Consider the following 18,709-nt stretch of genomic DNA (forward strand, 5'->3'; position numbering starts at 1 on the left):
AGAGAAAGAACCTGATAACCAAAGATCAAGTGCTTTTATCAGTTATATAATGACATACTGCCTGGATCAAATGGAAGCTATTTCAAAAATACAATTATATATGTATCAAAAGCCTTAAAATTTTGCATATCTGTTAAACCAACAATTCTACTAATAGAATTTATTTGAAGAAAACAGTCATGGATGTACACAAGATTCAATGAAGTGTCGTTTATAACTGTGAAAAGATGTATATAGTCAAAATGTCCAATAGAAGATTAAATAAATTATGTTTCAGCCATACAACAGAATAATAAAGAAAGAAAAGTAGAAGACTATGTAATGACCTGGGAAAGATGTTCACAATATATTAAGTGAAAAAAGCATGTTACAAAACAGTATGCAAGTATGAGCCCATTTTTATAAAAATATACATATTTAGCAAAGTAAAAGGACAAATCATATTTACCAAAATATTAACATTGGTTGTTTTTAACATAGTAGGATGATAGTTGGTTTTGCTTAACCACCCTTTTTTGCCCGTTTGAATTTTCTGTAATGAAGATTATTTTTTAAATGGGAAGGTAGTGAGGGAGTTATTAACTTCAGATTATCCCAGTTGTGCCCGCAAAAGCTCCTTCTGGCAAAGTAAATGTTTCTGTCCAGCCTGTATCTAGGAAATTGCTTCTCCCTTATAATGTGAGTGTCCTTCCAAGATGACATTCACTCAAAGTGCCTTTTAGGCAAACTATACAAGAGCAATTGTTGATTTAAAAAAAAAAAATAAAGAGACTCAAGTTAGTTATCACCAAAAAGAATAGGTGAGAAAATACAAATCCTCACTCTAAAAAAGGAACAACCCAAGTACAATACTAGTAAATTATACAAAGTTACATTATCTAAATTTAGTTTATTGCAAAGATCAAGACAGCACACTAGAAGCTGGCGGTTTCTCTTTCGCACCATTCACAGCACTAACTCTGTTCTTCACTTCATTCACTCACCCATGCAAAAAAGCTCTGTATACACACAATGATGTCTGATATTTCTTGGTTCCCATAGCATAATAGGAAACTTGACATTTCAATTAAAAAAGTAAAATGAGGACATTTACCATCAGACTATGAAATTCCTCTTCTGGAAGAGGATACTATATAGTATTTGAAGATATGCCTTTGGAAAAATCATATACAAAATGAAAGGGGCACCATTTCAAGAGCACTAGGACTACATTAAACTTCAGTGAATTCCAACACTCATAATAATGTAACTCAAAAACAAATCTAGTCTTAACAAAAGCTCCAATAAACTAAAACTATCTTAACAGGCACAATGAACAGTGTAAACACTGTTAACGGGCACCAGCTTGAATAGGGCCGACAATATTTGCTTCTGCATTCACACTTAATTTCTCAATTACATTTTTTAAAAAAAATGGTGCTGCTTAAGCTATGAATGTTTTACAAAAAAGTTAATAAATATGGCAAATGCTAAAAATCTAGCTAGGTTATCATGCAAAGTATTATATAACCAAGACAAACTCAAATTTATAATAAAGGCAACTTGCATTCAAAATGAACTCTACCCTTATTTTTTATTAAAAGGGCAAACATCATGAATTAACCCAGCTGCTTACTTGAATTATTACAAAAGTAACATGATTCAATATGAAAATAAGAAACTGTCTACAAATCTCTGACAGTAATAAACTGCAATATACAATGCATACAGGAGTCATACAGAGCAACAAACTCTCGTACAAAACAAAAATATTTTAATACCTTTAAAATCCAAATATTTCTTTAAAATCATTCATGAAAAAGATTCTCAAGTCAGAATTAACACCTCAATTAGTCAAGCATTGGGAAGCTACATTACAACTATTTAATATACAAAGAGACATCTTTTCACCAGTCAGCTCCTTCTAATGTCTCTGTTCCGGAATCATACAGACTCAGTTCTCTACACTCTCCAGTCCATCATTTCTTCGGATCATGAAAACTGAATTTGTTGAACACCAGAAATCTAAGATTTGAAAATTTAAATTGAGCAGAATTAAAGAAAAAATAGTTTCCTGTATATTATAAACATTCAAAGAGTAAAAACAACAGACAATGAAAAATAAGTCTAGTTCCCACCCCAAATCTCCATTCTCTCTACCTAAGGAGCTACTTCAATAATTTGTGTATCTTTATAGAAATCTATGCAAATACATTCATTCCCTCAATATCCATGGGGGATTGGTTCCAAAATGCCCTGTGGATGCTAAAATGCACAGATGCTCAAGTCCTTTTTCTTTTTCTTTTTTTTTTGCATTACGCAGGCCTCTCACTGTTGTGGCCTCTCCCGTTGCGGAGCACAGGCTCCGGACGCGCAGGCCCAGCGGCCATGGCTCACGGGCCCAGCCGCTCCGCGGCATGTAGGATCTCCCCAGACCGGGGCACGAACCCGTGTCCCTTGCATCGGCAGGCGGACTCTCAACCACTGCGCCACCAGGGAAGCCCGCTCAAATCCTTTAATCGGCCTTCAGTATCCATGAGTTCTGCATCTGCAAATTCCATCTGTGGATTCAACCAACCACAAACCACAGATCGGAAACATGATCCATGGTTGGTTGAATCCATGGGTGTGGAACCCGTGGATATGAAGGGTGAACTGTATGAACATCTGTGTACATATCTGTAACCATTAGAGAATACTATACACAGTTATATATTTTGAGAAAACAATTTTTAACAACCTTTATCAGATTCTTAATGTGTTGACGTTAACTACCTGTGATTAAAAAAAATTAATGAATATAATTTTTTTAATTATTTAAAGTATTAATAGAAAGAAGGTACTATACCTGTTGATATGATGTTGTGTAAACCATAACATTTTGTTGCTGACCATCTGCAGTTATTAAGCCAGCTGGTAACTGGTTAGCTAAAAGACAAAAAAAAAAGTTAAAGCAGGAAAAGAACTGCATCTGCTTTCTTGACCTGAACCTTAAGGTTGTGTGATTTTTTCCATTTAAAAAAGTTCCCTAAAAATGCACATTTTTTTCCTATAGCATTTTTCAGTTTTCTTAAGTGTACTTTCGCTAATTAATTCCCCATGGGCATAAAAGACTGGATGGAGCTTCTGACTCATAAGTAGACCTACACTGTGAGGCCTGGTTGGGAGCAACACTTACATAACTAAGCAACATATATTTTAAATATGAGAAATATATATATATACATATAAATTTTATATGAGAAACATAATCACCATAGGACCTTTTATTTCACCAATGACACTCAATTTTTTTTTTTTTTTTTTGGGGTACGCGGGCCTCTCACTGTTGTGGCCTCTCCTGTTGCGGAGCACAGGCTCCGGACACGCAGGCTCAGCGGCCATGGCTCACGGACCCAGCCGCGCCGCTGCATGTGGGATCTTCCCGGACCGGGGCACGAACCCGTGTCCCCTGCATCGGCAGGCGGACTCTCAACCACTGCGCCACCAGGGAAGCCCAACACTCAATTTTTAAGAAACCTTCAGTTCGAATTTATTTAAATCACAAGATTTTATATTATAAACAACAATTCTCAATACTCCTCTCATGTGAATCTTAAACCAAAAACTAGGGACTATGGAAATCCATTAGAACTATTGGTGAAAGATTATAATCTCTGCAGAATTAAAATTTATACGCTTATCCCTCACTGACTTCAAATATAAGGGCATGAACTAGTAAGAACTATTCAAAATAGTGCTATGTCAAAACACTCAGTGCTAATATTCCAAAAGTTCTACTGCAGACATACAGAATTAATCACTGCCAACAATCTACATGACTCGTAAGAACGAATGTAGCTGCATAAACGTATCATAACACTGCTTACTAAATGCCTCCTCTGTAAGCTCTTCACTTAGTCCATCTGTAGCTGTGACTGCTCCACCAATTCCTTTCTCTCCTTTCATAGCCTGAGGAAGGGAAATCAAACCAGTAATCACTATATTCAAAACAACAACAACCTGTTTCCTAAATGAGAATGCTTACTTATTTCCTAAAATTAGGAGCTTCTATTATTACAAAATACAGAGTATTTATTAATGCTTCTGGTTAATAACATATGGAAAGGTCCTTCAAAATGCTGTTATATATGCAGTAGTCATCACAAGACAGTGTTAGTAATGACCTAGAAAATCTAAAATATTTATGAGTAAAAATAAAGTTATTCCACACTACATCAAAAGGAAAAGAGAAGTCTATTTACAGATGAAGTAGTCTGCAAAAACTGTAAATACCCAGCTTGCAGATCTACTACAAATGATCCAAGTTATCATTTAACTATACTTGCAGCTCTCGGCCAGCACTACAGCAGCCAGTTTGGAGATTAAAGTTCCTAAATCAAAATTACAGTTTGGATCAGAGACCTCTAAGTTTCTGTCCACTCTCAGGTTCTAATGATGCTGAAGATTTGGAAAAGTTCTGTAAAGAATTTACACATTCTCTTCCTACTTTAGTCATTCTGTGCAGATATCACTAATTTAATGGGATTCTAACACTAGAGACATTAAGAAAGTATTTTGAAAGCAATGTGGATCTGACACCCAAGTTGGAGTGTGGAAATAAATAGGCTGATCTCAATTCATTTTCACAAAATTCATACCACATGCAAAGAAAAACCAAATAGGAAATACAGAAGAATTCAATCAATAATAAGAAAAGGTTATAGTTATAATTCCCTTTTTCTTATCTAAAAGGCCGCAAGCTTTGAGATGCTACCTCTTTTAAATTAGTAACAATAACAGCATGTGCTAACATTATCGAGCACTCTGTATGTGCCAAGCCAAGGGCTGTACATGGATTATTAGTCCTCTCAGTAACTCTGTGAGGTAGGTACTATTATTATTAGCCTCACTTTACAGACCAGGAAACCAAGGCCTAAAGTACTTAAACAGGCTGCCCAGGGTCACAGAGTTCAGCATCCAGATGGTCTAAATCCAGAGTCCATGCTCTTAATCATTACACAACTATGCTGCCATTAGTAATACAAAGGAAGAAAGAAAGGACTTCCTATTTAAGTTCAGTAATGTAAGTGATTACATACTTCTGAGAAATGATTAATACATTTAAAAAGTTAAAAGTGAATAGTGTATCTTATTTTCTTAAAAACATAATGGGAGACACTTTACTTACCTCTCTGAACTTCTGAAGGTATAATTTCAGAGGTTCTACATAACTGTCGAAGCCTAAGGTAGACATGGCAAAGAGAATATCTTCTCCATTGATTGTCTTCCGTTTCTCTTGATGGCATCTTTCACTTGCTTCAGATGTTATAAAGCTGATGAACTCACTTACACATTCTTGAACACATTCTTTGGCATCTTTTGCAATCTGAAGAGAAAAATCATAGGTAAATCTGCAGGGAATATAACCACCACTTTCCTAAAAACCTGCAAAAATAAAAGGCTATTCAGAAGAATATAAATTTCAGTTTATGACTGTTAACCTTTAATCTTCAAAATGTATGCTGCTAACAGTGACGTAACATATGCTATCAAAATTGCAATGCTCATTGAGTGAGACTGAAAACTTAAATACAAATGAGAGAAACCTTGACAACTGTTCACACAAAACAGAATTTAGGTTTAAAAGCAACTACTGGATGACCCTACCACCCCATAAAAATGAAAACTCTTACAAACCAAGTGCCCCAAGAAAATCAGTCCTGTTATGTCTGGAGTGTACTGTGGGCTAGACTTAGGTACCGCTTCTCTGCCCTGGCATTTCCACCAGTGAGGACACCAGAAAGTTTTTAAAAACAAACGAAAAAGTAAATTCACTGTAAGGCTTACAAGGGAGTGAAATAATGACATCTGGTGACATTTTTATTAATAAAGATACAAAGTGTCCGGAATACGTTTTGAGTTTATGAAAAAGCCTACCAAAAGAAGCACACACCTGCCATCTCATTATAAAGACAACTCTTCACTTAGTGGTCTAGGGTTTGAAAGTGAAACTCTAATAGATTAAATCATGCAATTCCAAAGCCACTTCTAACAGGAATGACAAAATCCTCTGCTGAAACATACTGTCTTTCACCTCCATGCCTATTTTACATCCTGGTGAAAAGTAACAAGAGTTACTGCATAAATGCAGTCAAACAAGATAATATAACCTGAGCTAGATACATAACTTTAGATGGTCCAGCAGCTATGCTAAAAAAAAAAAAAAAAAAGGTGAAATTAATTTCAATATATTTTGCTTAACCTAGTAAATCTAAAATATTATCATTTAAACACAGAATCCATTTAAAAATTGAGATATTTTAAATACTGTAAATCAACTATACTTCAATTAAAAAAACATTTTAAAAATTGAGATCTCTTTATCCTTTCTTTTATACTAAGTCTTCAAAATCTGGGGTATGTTTTACATTTACAGCACATCTCAGTTCATTCGGCCAACATTTCAAGTTCTCAATAACCACATGTGACTAGTGGCCACAGTACCAGGCAGCGCAGGCCTAGCATAGTAAGCAATTATCAGCAGTTGTGCTTTTTTCCCCTTAAAACATAAGGAGGACCACTCAAATTGGAACTTCTAGGCTTCGTGATATATTTTAATAATGTATTTCTTTGTAAGCTTTATTACTTTCATAAGTATTTTCAAAGCTACAATAAAATGAGAGAAACCTTATTATGCAATACAAAACAATATACAAAGTGTGGACTTTAGTTCAGACCAAGTGATAAGTAGAGTGACAGTGAGTTTTTAAAAGCTGTTATAAGTAACTGTTTATACAGTTATTTCTCCACAAGACAAAACTACTTTAAAAGATCATGCCAGTTGAATTAAATATATGTTACTATTTTTAATTATAGAGAAAGTTTCCAAACATACAGATTTGGGGGGAAAATCCTTACTACATCCATCAGCCCAACATGGTCCAATTTTGCTGCAACATTACGGAAGTTACAACTTCATATGCCCAAAACCTGATAGTTCTGACAATGCACTTTTTTTTTTTTTTTTTTTTTGCGGTACGCGGGCCTCTCACTGCTGTGGCCTCTCCCGTTGCAGAGCACAGGCTCCGGATGCGCAGGCTCAGCGGCCATGGCTCACGGGCCCAGCCGCTCCGCGGCATGTGGGATCTTCCCAGACCGGGGCACGAACCCGCATGCAGGTTTGGCAGGCGGACTCCCAACCACTGCGCCACCAGGGAAGCCCACAATGCACCTATTTTTAAAACGATTCTTAATTCTGTTTCATCTGCTTCCAGCAAGTGGGGAGCAGGAGCGCCGCTCAGCAACCAAGTGTGTACAACTGAGATGTGTGTTTTGCTGAAAGGCTGAATGACTGAAATCAACAGCTAACTATATTCATGAAATATGTGTTCATGTAGTTTTACATGCCCTCCTCCCCACCCCTGAAAAACAAAACCCAGTTAAATTCTCCTCAGCATTACCTTTCCCGTTTGAGGTATGGCATTTTTCATTATCCTTGCAACATTTGCAATTGGAAGATATATATCTTGTTCTCTAAAACTTTCTTTTGAACCATTTGTGTCTTCATGATCATTCATGCTGTCCTCAGTATCTAAGTAAAAATAACAGGTTTATAGCTTCTCATAATTTTTCCTTCAAGATAGAGAAGACTACCTCAGACAATCTAAGATAAGAAACATTCTGGTTCATTTTCTAATCGTTTTTAGGGATTAGGACAGCAGTTCTTTTCACAATTTTCTCAGGGCCATAACTGAGCCTCCTCATTAATTTCAAACCCACTGCCTAGAATACTCTTATCCTCAACTCTGCCTACTAAGTCCTACCTACCCACTCTCCAAAAAGCTCAAATACATCTCCACAGCACCTTCAGAAGTGATCTCTCCTTTCACAAAATATCTCAAACAAGTGCTTCTTTGTGTCTCTTCTCTAACACATTTTATAATCCTTATTTCTCATTCCCCCTCTTAGATTTTTGCTACCTGAGGCCAAGGATCAGCTTTGTGTCCTTCCTAGGACTTGGTACAGCACCTCCAACAGGAGGTGCTCATAAATTATCTGTTACATAACTTAGCTATAAAATAGAAGAGACTGTGATCTATGGCTCCATGCATATAACAAGATTAAAAGGGTGTGTGTTTATCCAAAGCCAAGTTTATATAGAATGGAAAAACTGGACTTGAATATTACTAACCCAATTGGATTACCACTAATGTAGTAATAGTTTATGAACAAAGCTATAGCAGTAATCCAATGTTCTTACAGAAAGTAAATTTTTAGATATAACTGAAGCTTTCATAGTACAAATAATATCCTTTTATGATTAAATGCAGTATCTTGTAAGTAAACTTCCCACTCTTTTATTAATATATGTATTAAATAAGAAAGGTACTTAAGTTGATTCAGTTTACATTTTTACATGTTTAAAATGATGTTATCAAAATTAACTTGTTTGAATATCTGTTTTAGGATGGAATAAATAATCACCTACCCCCAACTGCCTTCTACAAAAATATATCTTAGTGTTTTTTAATCTTACACATCAGAATGCCACAAAAGCAAATTATTTCTGATAGGCCAACATAATACTGCCATTCTACTACAAGTTAAAACTTAATATTGAATAAAAACCAAAACTAAGTCTGTTCATAAGTACCAGAAATATAATAGCTAGCAACCACCCTCTAAAGAACTATTCAGTTTATCAATTGAGTAAGAATTCGCCATATTTAATACTTAAGTAGGAAATCAATAACAAATCATTAAAGAAACTGTACCAGCTTTAAAAAGGCATACTTTTATAGAATTATTTTCTAAAACCCATCATTATTTTGAAGACTATTTCTAATAAAAATAGCAAAGTATACCTTTTTAGACTATCACTAAACTGTGACACAAGAGTGCTAATTTTCCTGTAAAGACAAAAGTAACAGAACATCACATCAATAAAATTTCCACTTTCTAATTTGTTCCTACTTGTGAATTTGTTTCTAATTGTGGCTTTCTTACCATCATGAGGCTGTATAACATAATGACTTCCTCCAATATAGTCTGCAGAAATTCCTAGTTGAGAAGCATCTGTGGTGGAACTGTCACCATCCATCTATGAGGAAAAAAAGCTTTCAATAATCTTCAATAAAACTTGTCTAAAAACTACATAATAGATTCAGGGCTCATAAATTGTCACAGGATGAGTCAGTTACATTTTTCATAGCCTTCAGCTTACTAAAAGAAAACATATTTCTTGATTTGGAAACCTTTTGATAATTTGCCAATGATTCAAGATTCCCTATCCACCCTCTATTAAGTGATAAGCCTACGACCAACGGGGAAACAAAACAAGGAAATGAATTTAAAACACACACGTCTTTCTTTTCAATTGCATAATCATCAAATATAGTATAGGCAACCCTGACTTACAACCTAATTTATCTCTGTAATGGCAAGCAAAGCCAAAATCAGCTTAGTAGTTAGCCACCTGGATATATCCAGCCTGTTCAGCTCTCCTGCTAAAGCCAGATATTCCTATATGAACTTTTTTGCTCTCGCTGCAAACTTTCTTTGCTATCTCACAGAAGTTCCACAAGAGACAATATCCTGGTTTAAACTGTTGTTTGGTATAAGAAGCATATGGATTCCTTGCACAATTCTGTACCCATGCAACCTAAAAGTACACCCACATTTTGAACAAGCTCATCACCCCTAATTCTAGTCAAAGGTTAATTTTCTCTTCCCCCACCCTCAGACTTTTGACTTGTTAAGGAAAAAAGAAAAGGAGGGGTCAGGGAGATTGGAGATCTGCATATAAAAATAGGAAAATGATAACCACAGACAAAAATGAGAGTTAAAATGACTTTTGGGTTTTTTTGCTGTACGCAAGCCTCTCACTGCTGTGGCCTCTCCCGTTGCAGAGCACAGGCTCTGGACGCGCAGGCTCAGCGGCCATGGCTCACGGGCCCAGCCGCTCCGCGGCATGTGGGATATTCCCGGACCAGGGCACGAACCCCTGTCCCCTGCATTGGCCGGCGGACTCTCAACCACTGCGCCACCAGGGAAGCCCTAAAATGACTATTTTAAAAGACCCCTGGGAGTTCCCTGGTGGTCTAGTGGTTAGGATTTCACGCTTTCACTGCTGTGGGTTAGGGAACTGAGATTCCCTGAAGCCACACGGCGCAGCCAAAATAAAAATAAAATCCTGCTTAATTTTACTCAGAGGTAAATGATTTCTAAGAGAGAAAATCTGGGCGGGGGTGCGGGGCGGGGATGGACCCATAAGGCCTGAACTGTCTCCATTCCAACATGGCAAATCCTGGAAGTCTTTCTGCTTTGCAAATAATACTATTCAGAACAATAAGGGACTGGCTAATTGTGGCTGGAAAAATTTTGAATGCATTATCTGAATAAAAAGCATAGCAAAAATTAAGTGTAATTTACATATGCTTTCAGGCCAAATCAAGAAGAGACAGTTGATGCTAAATGTTTATCAAGGCCCAGGACCCAGCACAAACTTAGTGTTATTAACCGCAATATCTGAGTCCTTATGTAACACCTCTTCCTTTCCATCTCTGTTGGATTTTTATCTAATACTAAAATACCAGGCTAGTTTCCAAGTCTTCAATAACATGGCATTTCTTTGATGCATCTGTTGACTGTGGTATCTAATTTAACTGTAAATACAGATACATTTCCATACTTTATATAGCTGTTTTAAGGGGGTAGAGAATAGAATTCACTTACTTTAATAATTTGTGAAAGTACAGGATACCTATTTATGATGCTTCTTAGTGCCCTCTAAGAGAAGGTAAACAGCAGTCAGTGAGCTCTGATTTAGAGTCTTATTGATCCCTGAAAACAAGCATCCCTACCGGTTAAATGTATTTCTATATAAAATGGAAATAATAATTTCACCTTCCCCATCTTAAACAGCTAATATATGTATGAAGCATTTTCCAAATATAAAATGCTATTTTGATCCTAAAATGCTATAAAGATACTAGGAGAGTTGTCTTTAATAGATATGATGATGGATTTATTAGCCATGAAAGAGAGGTCAATTAGGATAGCTGTGAATGGATTGGTTTTTACAATGCCCTAGGGGAGATCAAGGTGCAGGAGACAGGACCAAAGTGGTTAAAAGCCTACAACTAAGAAACAAATACAGTTTGTTTTTTTGGGAAGGGGGGTTGGAGGCAGTTACAGAAATCCTTTGCTAAATCAATGTCCACAGGATAGCCTGAGTCTTTTTAAATTAGCTGATGAGCAAGACCCTGTTGTAATAACCACGATCTGAGAGATTAATTTATAGATATAATGTAAAAAAAGTGTTAAAAGCAAAAAGTTTAACTCACATTATCTTGTCATGCACTGGAATTAGCAGCAAGATTATCACCTGGATTAAGAACATTAGCCTCTAAACCTCAGTCTTCTAAAAATTACTTCTGAAAGTATTTCATAGAGTTGTTGGAATTAAATAAAGACTAGAAACCTGCTAAGGACAGAGTCTGGCACATAGTATACTCAGATGTCAGATCTCACCCTCCCTCCTTTGAAGATAAGCCACATGTCATCTGCTTAGCTGTATGCGTTTTTGGTTCTGCAAGTTTTAGCTTTTCTGTCATTTCACCACTCCTGTCTTCCTCTCTTCTTTCTACCATTAAAATCCTGCCCCATACTTTAATCCCAGTGTTCACCCATCCTCCTGAAATCTTTCTGATTTACCCTATTCTGTAAGCCAAAAATCAGTGTTCCCATCTTGGAATCCCCAAGGCTCTTAGAATCTTCCATTCAACAAGCTGGCCTCATCTTTGATGCTTACAATATGCTAGCTATCCTCCTATATATATATAAGAAATGAGGGGGGTAACTTGCTAGATACATCCCAAAGGCTTTTTCTAGGTCTAAAACTTCCTATTAAAATTCACAAAATAGATTGTAGATTGTAAGCCAGTGAACAAATATTTACCGAGTAAGCACCCTGTATTTATCAAGTCTGTGCTATGTGCCGACAACGTCACAGGTCAACAACAAAGACAAGGTCTCTGTCCTCATCTTGCAGAGAAGACAAATGTTACGTAAACTGGGGTCAGGGGGACGGGGTGGGGAGCACAGCCTATTAGTATTTCCAAGGCACAGGCTCTGGAATCAGATCACCTGGTTTGAATTCCCTGCAACTTACTGGCAAGTGGGATGAGAATAGTACTTACCATGTAAAGACCTACCATAGTACGATAGGAGTACTCAGTAAATGTTATACATAGTTATTAAATAATGACAGATAATTAACTAATTGCTAGTGTCCAGTGCTAAGGAAAATAAAGATGTTTTGTTATATGCTTCGGGAGTTTATTCCATAAGGAACCTCACTAGTCTAAAAGAGTTAAGGAAGACCGTCTTAAGAAAATGACGTTTAAACTGAGACTGAAAGATGAACAGCAATCAGTCAAAGAAAGATGGGACGAGAATGTTCCAGGCAAAGGAAACTGAGAAACAGTACTGGTGGGCTGGAATGAGCCAGTAGAGGCTGGGTCAAGCAGTATCTTGTGGACAAGAGTAAATCAAAGAAGAGTTTTAGCAGAAGAATGCAAATCAGATTTCTTTTTAAAAACATCACTCTGGCTACAGCCCAGTGTAGAAAGTGAACTGGAGGGGAGTAAGAATGGCGGCAGAAGTCCAGTAAGGACTGTAATGCTGCATTTAGGGCATGAGTTCAGGAAAGATGATGAACATTCCCAGTATCAACAGGACAGCAGCACTGGACAGCAGAAGCAGAGACTACAGAGCTTTTTCGTTGGTAAAATCAACAGACTTGGTGGCTGACTGAATAAGAGCTGGAGGAAGAACCAAGGATAATGCTGGGATTCTTACAGCTGGGGAGACAGATGGCTTTCACCAGAGAATGCAAAAGGAAGGGAACAGGAGTGCTAGGAGGATGCAAAGAGCCTAGCTGAAGTTGGTGACCATAAATGTTTAGTGGAATCGATATGTCCAGCTGTGATACTTACAAGCCTGGTAAGAACAGAGACCCTGAAGTGTTGAATTCCATCCAGACAACAAAGAGGAAAGAGCATGTAGAATAATGACGAGAATGGGTAAAATGATCAATCATTAGCTCCAAGGGAACTGAGAAATATGGACAAAGAGTAGTTAAATCCCATTAAATTAACTTTATTGACTATTCTAAGTATTTAGTTTAACCGATAATATTGTTCTCTAAAATATTATGTGAAATAAATGGTCAGCTGTCTAAGCTAGTAAATTTTATTCTGTAATTTTTTGATGTAGCGGTATCTTAACTATACTAATAATCTGTTGCACAAATGCGATAAGTAGTGCCCTCTTCAATATGTTTAACATTTTTGAGCACTTTCTAAATACCTTATGCAATGTTCATGACTCCATGAAGCAGGTGAGAAAATTGAGGTTATGTGAGGCTAACGACTTGCCAAAGGTGGCAACCTAAATGAGACCGAAGTCCAGAGTCTCAGATGCGAAGTACTTTATAGTATTTGTTCCTGATAGTTTTTCAAATAGTCCTTAAGCCTACGTCTTTAATTTGTCCTCTAAATTCTGAGTCTACTGATTGTACATTAAAAACCTTCAAAGATGCTTCTCAAGCAAGGACAATATTAACTTCCCCATTTTCAAAATGAAATTGCTATGAGAAGCGAAGGTATGGTATAAAAAGCACTTAGCAGGGCTTCCCTGGTGGCGCAGTGGTTGAGAGTCCACCTGCCGATGCAGGGGACACGGGTTCGTGCCCCGGTCCGGGAAGATCCCACATGCCGCGGAGCGGCTGGGCCCGTGGGCCATGGCCGCTGAGCCTGCGCGTCCGGAGCCTGTGCTCCGCAACGGGAGAGGCCACAGCAGTGAGAGGTCCGCGTACCGCAACAACAACAACAAAAAAGCACTTAGCAGAGTACATGATACACAGTAAGAACTCAGCAAATGTACCCTAGTATTATTACTGTCCCTTCAAATACAGTTCTCATATTCTTCCCAGGCATAAAAAGTTTTCTCTCTTACATGACCCCTTTCACCTGTTCTATGGATCAATTCCTTTTTATCTCTTTGAGGATAAGAAATAATATAAAGATTCCTCATCTCTAGTACCAGCCTCTTCATTCTTCCTTAAACATGCTTAGTCTCCCTCATTAAACACACTAAGTACATACAGACACATACAAGCTTAATTCTGCTCCACACTCTGTCTGGCTTATCCTCACCCTGACAGTCCTTACACACCTCTTCAGTCCTATTGAAACTCTGTGACATGTGCTTTTCCATCCCAACATGATACTGAAACTGCTCTCAAAAGTTGCCAAAGATCGTGCCTTCAACCTACTTGACTGTTCTTTGTAGTGCTGGCCACTGCTGACCCCACATTTATGCTTGGAATTCTCTTCTCCCTTGATTTCCAAAGCAATATTCTTTCCTTCCCACGTCCTACTTGTTAGTTTTAACCAACAATCGTTTTCTCTTTCTTCCCTTACTTTCTTAATAAACTCATTAAATATCATTTCTATGCTCATAAGTCCTACATCTACAACTATATCATGACTGCCACTCAAGCAAGCCAGGCCTGTAGAATATGTCTGATATCCCACCACTGCAAACTTAAGATACTGGAAAATGAAATTCACCTCCCCCATCCCCTGCAAGGAGGCAATGGATAAGAACTCCTTCTGAACTGCTGCAATTCCATTGTTAATAATGCCATCTCTCTACGCTTCCAGGCTAATTATACCAGTGTCATCTTAGGTTCTTCCACCTCCTCCAAGATCTACCTAATCTGTTTAAATGTTTTCTGGATATGCCCTTCCTTTTCTACTTACACTGGATTACTATCCAACCTACCTGGGTACATGTAGTTTTAAGACCAATCTCACTGAAACATTGCTTCTATAGCTCTTGAACCTATAATGGTTCTAAAAGTCTTCCGCATCAAATCCAAACCATTTCATGGCTTTACATGAGAGGTTCCCCTATTTAACCTAACTAAACTGGTTTCCAACTCTATCTTCAGGGCTGATTTTTTTAAAAAAAAAACCTTATTTAGGGACCACCAGGTTCTTTTGTTCTTGTTTTTGTTCTTCTGTTTTAGGAGTGAGGCAATCATGTCTCAAGGAAGTTGTGACATGCCTGATGTTACAGATGTAGTATCAGATTCAAGATTAAGTATCCAGACAGGTCACGTGGTATCTCTTCACTGGATTATCCGTGAAATCGCCACCTGGACCATGCAGATCTACTGCCCAGCCACTAAACATAAGTCACTCACCCCTACCTTCAGGCTTTTGCTTATGGTGACAGCCTGCACCTATCCAACCCCACTCATCCTTCAAGGCTCAGTTCGAACCCTGCAGGCTCCCTCCATGACATTCCCAACTACCAAGCCCACCACACCTCTCTTTTCACTTGTGCTACCCTTAGAACCAGCATTTTCTGTTCCACACATAACTTGCCTCTAAGTATTCAATTTAACTAAAGCCCTACCAGCCAAACAGATAGCCTCTTGAGAGCTGGGATGGCTTTTTACCCTGTAGCCTGGACAACTCTTAAGGACCCAGAGGAAACACTTAATATATGCAAGTCCCTAGAAAGAAGAAAGCAACAGGAATGAGGAGAGGTACTGTCTGGCCTTGAAAGGCATTCATTCCATCAGGAATCTCCAATATAAATCAGTTACAATTTTGTTTCCAGCTAATTACAGTTCAAATCAAATTAACAACCAAAATGATAAAACATACTTACTGTCAAGAAATACTTTGAGAACCGTGTTGTCAGTGGTACTCAAGAACACCTGCCTAAAAAGGTGTCTAATCTCTGCCCAATTCCAACCTAGAAGATAAACATCTATTAGTAGTAAAAAAGTTAGCCTATAGGCTTTCTTCCTAGTAAAATTTAAAAAGGCATATATAATTTTACCTACTATTCTTATTTAATGGAGTGCATGGCTAAAAAATAGTGCAAAGAGCAAGCACCCAATAAATGTTTGTTAAATTGGAAGATATATTTTGGAGAACTTACAAAAAAGTTAATGCCATCGGGGGGAGGTATTGCTTTTCCAACATAACCCTATATTTAGTCATGTTCATCATAAATATTCATCACAACACACCAAATTATGTAATATGCAAGAGACCAAAAATCATGTAACATATCTAAACTATTTAAAATATCGACACCCAGACACGAACACCCCATTTATCAACTTAATTTTTTGGTGATGATTTTCTTATTGTTTTAGAGTGCGATTTAGAGTTCAAAAGCTCAAAAGGCGAGACAAATTTACCTCAGAGTATAACGCTTTTAAATATCTCAGATTATAGCGGGAAGAAGATACATGTTGCCCAGAGAACAACACCACAATTAAGACCTTCATCATTTTAAGGTACCACCATTTTGGACTCAAATTGCATCTCAATAGAACTTCCTTCTCACCTTAAGGCATAAATAGCTGAATAAACTAGCATCTATGACAATGTTACAATCTCCCTTTCTCATTTGCTTTTCCTTTTCTCAAGTGAAACGATTAAATGGAGAGTGGGGGGACAAAAACATACCCTTTTCGTGTTAATTTTTAAAAGAAGAAAAAAATACCGATACACATTCAAGCATGAAATCTAGTAAATGGCAGAAAAAATTATAACCACTGAATTGAATTTTAAAATGCCATTACAAGGGTCCAGGCAGCAAAGACTGGCTGACATTGTCCACTGTGTTATAATCTTAAAAGGAATTTCTAATTTCTTTCCAAATATCGTCCTCTTCCTAGCCCAAAGCTGCCCGGAAAATTCCTTCCTTGTAGCTATAAGTGTTATTTTTTAAAGGGTGTCTCTGGGGGGTAAAAAATCCTCAGAATCCTTAAAATATAGAAGCTGTAGATATTTATGTATTTTTGCTGAGGAAAGGGGTGCCACACCTCACCACACTCACCCAAATAGTTGAGTCGGTATATATTTAGATTCGGTATATCAAAGAAAAACACTATCACCTCATATGGTATATATTTTCTTAAAGGCAGGTTATGATATATATGAAAGCTCAAGGGAATGCATACATCTGTTTAATGTTTAAAGAAATGCAAATTTGTATCCAAGAAAAGCAGTAGACCCTTCCTTCCTCCACCCTCCATTCTTTGGCATCAAAACCAGAGTTTTGCATCAATATAATCCTTAAATTAAAAACTACAGCAGCAGTGTGAGGAAGGAATAATTGCCTTTTAAGGTATTTGGGTTAAACTTTCAATACTTTACAAATAAAATCCCTATTTGTTAATGCCACTTACATTGATCAGTTTACCTCATCACTTTATATTGCTGATTAGTTTCCATAGAAGAAAGCCGAAACCATCCCAGTGATTCGTGGCACGAACCGTGGAGTCCATGCAGGTTAGTGGGATACTATTTTTTTTTTAAGGTCATACGCTACCTAACCTTGCTTAAATCATCTCATTAGAGTACTTCGGTCGAGATTACGACTTGTGGGTCCTCTAATTCTTTGTTCTCGGAGACTACTACTCCTAAAGCCTGACATATCCTCCCCGCCTCCCACCCAAGATTAAAACCTTAGTCCAATCCGTAAGGCTTCCTTCCCACCTTCGGGGCAAGTCCAGGGACCGCAAGCCGCCAGATGGCTGCATTCTTTACGCGCAAACCAGACTGCGGGGAAACCAAATCCATTCCTTCCTCCCGGGGACCTCGCTTCCTCCCCACGAAGGTGCGCGGACTGGCCCCGGCCCCACGGCCCGCCCGGCCGACCTGTCAGTCCCGCCCGCGCGGCGAGGACGCCCCTGGCGCGCATCCCCCCGACTCGCCCGGCCCGGGCCCGCGCCCAACGCCCGCCCGCCGCGCGGCGCTCGGGGTGCCGGGGCAGACAAAGCGGCCCGGCCCCGCCGTGCCTCCGCGGACCGGCGGGCGGAAGAGGGGCGCTCCCCGGGGACCCTCGCACGGCGGCCAGGCCCAGGGGTCAGGATCAGGGCCGGAGGTCCCGGCTGCGTCCCCCCGCCCCCCGGCCGGCTCTCCGCACAAAATGGAGCCGGCCGGGACGCCGCCGAGAGCGGGGCCCGACGGTGCCCCGGCGCCCCCTCCTCGGCCTCGGGCCCGGAGCTCTGCGGCGGCGGCGAGCAGAGGGCGGCCTGGCCCGCGTCCCGCCGCTCCTCGGCCCCGCGCACAAAGAGCCGCGCAGCGGCCCCGCGCTCGCTCCTCGGCCGGGCCCGCAGCGGGACAGGCCTCGCAGGCGCCCGCCCGGCCCCGGCTCCGGCCCGGGCGGGAGGGCGGGCGGGAGGGAGGCGAGTGCCCCCGGCCGCGGCGGCGTTGGCGGCGGGGACGGCGCCGGGAGGAGACGGACATTTCATTCGAGCTAAAGTGGAGTCGGTTTAGGAGCGATCATTGGCCGAAGCGAGACACAAACCTCCAATGCAGCCCTGGTTGGCTCCCGTCTCCAATCGGCTGTTTGGTTGGACAGAAAATGGCTGCGAAGGAACCAGTCCCAGCGCGGAGCTCCGCTTCCAGGACTCGGCCTTCCCTCCCTCCGCCGCGGGCCGCTTCCCTCGGCGCGACACCCTCCCTCCGCGCCTCCCGCGTGCCCGCCCGGCGCGGCCCCGCCCCGGCCCCGGCCCCGCCTCCGGCCCCGCCCCGTGCGCCGAGCGGCTGCAGCTGTGCCAGCCTGCAGAGCGGGCTGGGGGCAGCTGCGGTTAGGTGCTGTGGGTAGGTGCTGCGGGTAGGTCCTGCGGGGCACGGCGGAGCCGGCC

The 18,709-nt window shown here is 39.8% G+C and overlaps 1 protein-coding gene across 7 annotated transcripts; it reads right to left on the bottom strand.

Annotated features, from left to right (window-relative positions):
* Positions 1-145: 145 nt before the first annotated feature.
* Positions 146-18,501, bottom strand: NFYB (nuclear transcription factor Y subunit beta). 7 transcript variants are annotated; one of them, XM_027107398.1, is made up of 8 exons: positions 18,370-18,501; positions 15,709-15,795; positions 8,968-9,061; positions 7,422-7,552; positions 5,150-5,347; positions 3,849-3,930; positions 2,828-2,907; positions 146-2,004 (listed from the first exon to the last, which is right to left on the bottom strand). In XM_027107398.1, exons 3-8 carry the CDS (start codon positions 9,059-9,061, stop codon positions 1,972-1,974), a joined length of 618 nt encoding a protein of 205 aa, XP_026963199.1. In that variant the 5' UTR covers positions 15,709-15,795; positions 18,370-18,501; the 3' UTR covers positions 146-1,971. The 7 variants fall into 7 exon arrangements, 5 of the variants coding, with proteins under 5 accessions (XP_026963199.1, XP_026963198.1, XP_026963197.1 ...); XM_027107397.1 differs by lacking the exon at positions 18,370-18,501 and adding an exon at positions 17,246-18,226; XM_027107396.1 differs by lacking the exon at positions 146-2,004 and adding an exon at positions 2,411-2,540 and having other exon boundaries at positions 18,370-18,493.
* Positions 18,502-18,709: the final 208 nt, after the last annotated feature.

The sequence above is a fragment of the Aethalodelphis obliquidens genome, unplaced genomic scaffold (assembly GCF_003676395.1).
Source record: "Aethalodelphis obliquidens isolate GAN/ISIS:26980383/991018 unplaced genomic scaffold, ASM367639v1 scaffold8, whole genome shotgun sequence".
Taxonomy (NCBI): domain Eukaryota; kingdom Metazoa; phylum Chordata; class Mammalia; order Artiodactyla; family Delphinidae; genus Aethalodelphis; species Aethalodelphis obliquidens.

Excerpts from the sequence above, each read along its gene's own strand:
- NFYB (XM_027107396.1), bottom strand. The coding sequence starts at position 9,061 with ATGGATGGTGACAGTTCCACCACAGATGCTTCTCAACTAGGAATTTCT. Across the intron at positions 2,908-3,848 it reads GCTTACAGAGGAGGCATTTA|CTAACCAGTTACCAGCTGGC; the intron begins GTAAGCAGTGTT and ends TTTGTCTTTTAG. Across the intron at positions 2,541-2,827 it reads ACACAACATCATATCAACAG|ATGGAATTTGCAGATGCAGA; the intron begins GTATAGTACCTT and ends TTGAATCCACAG.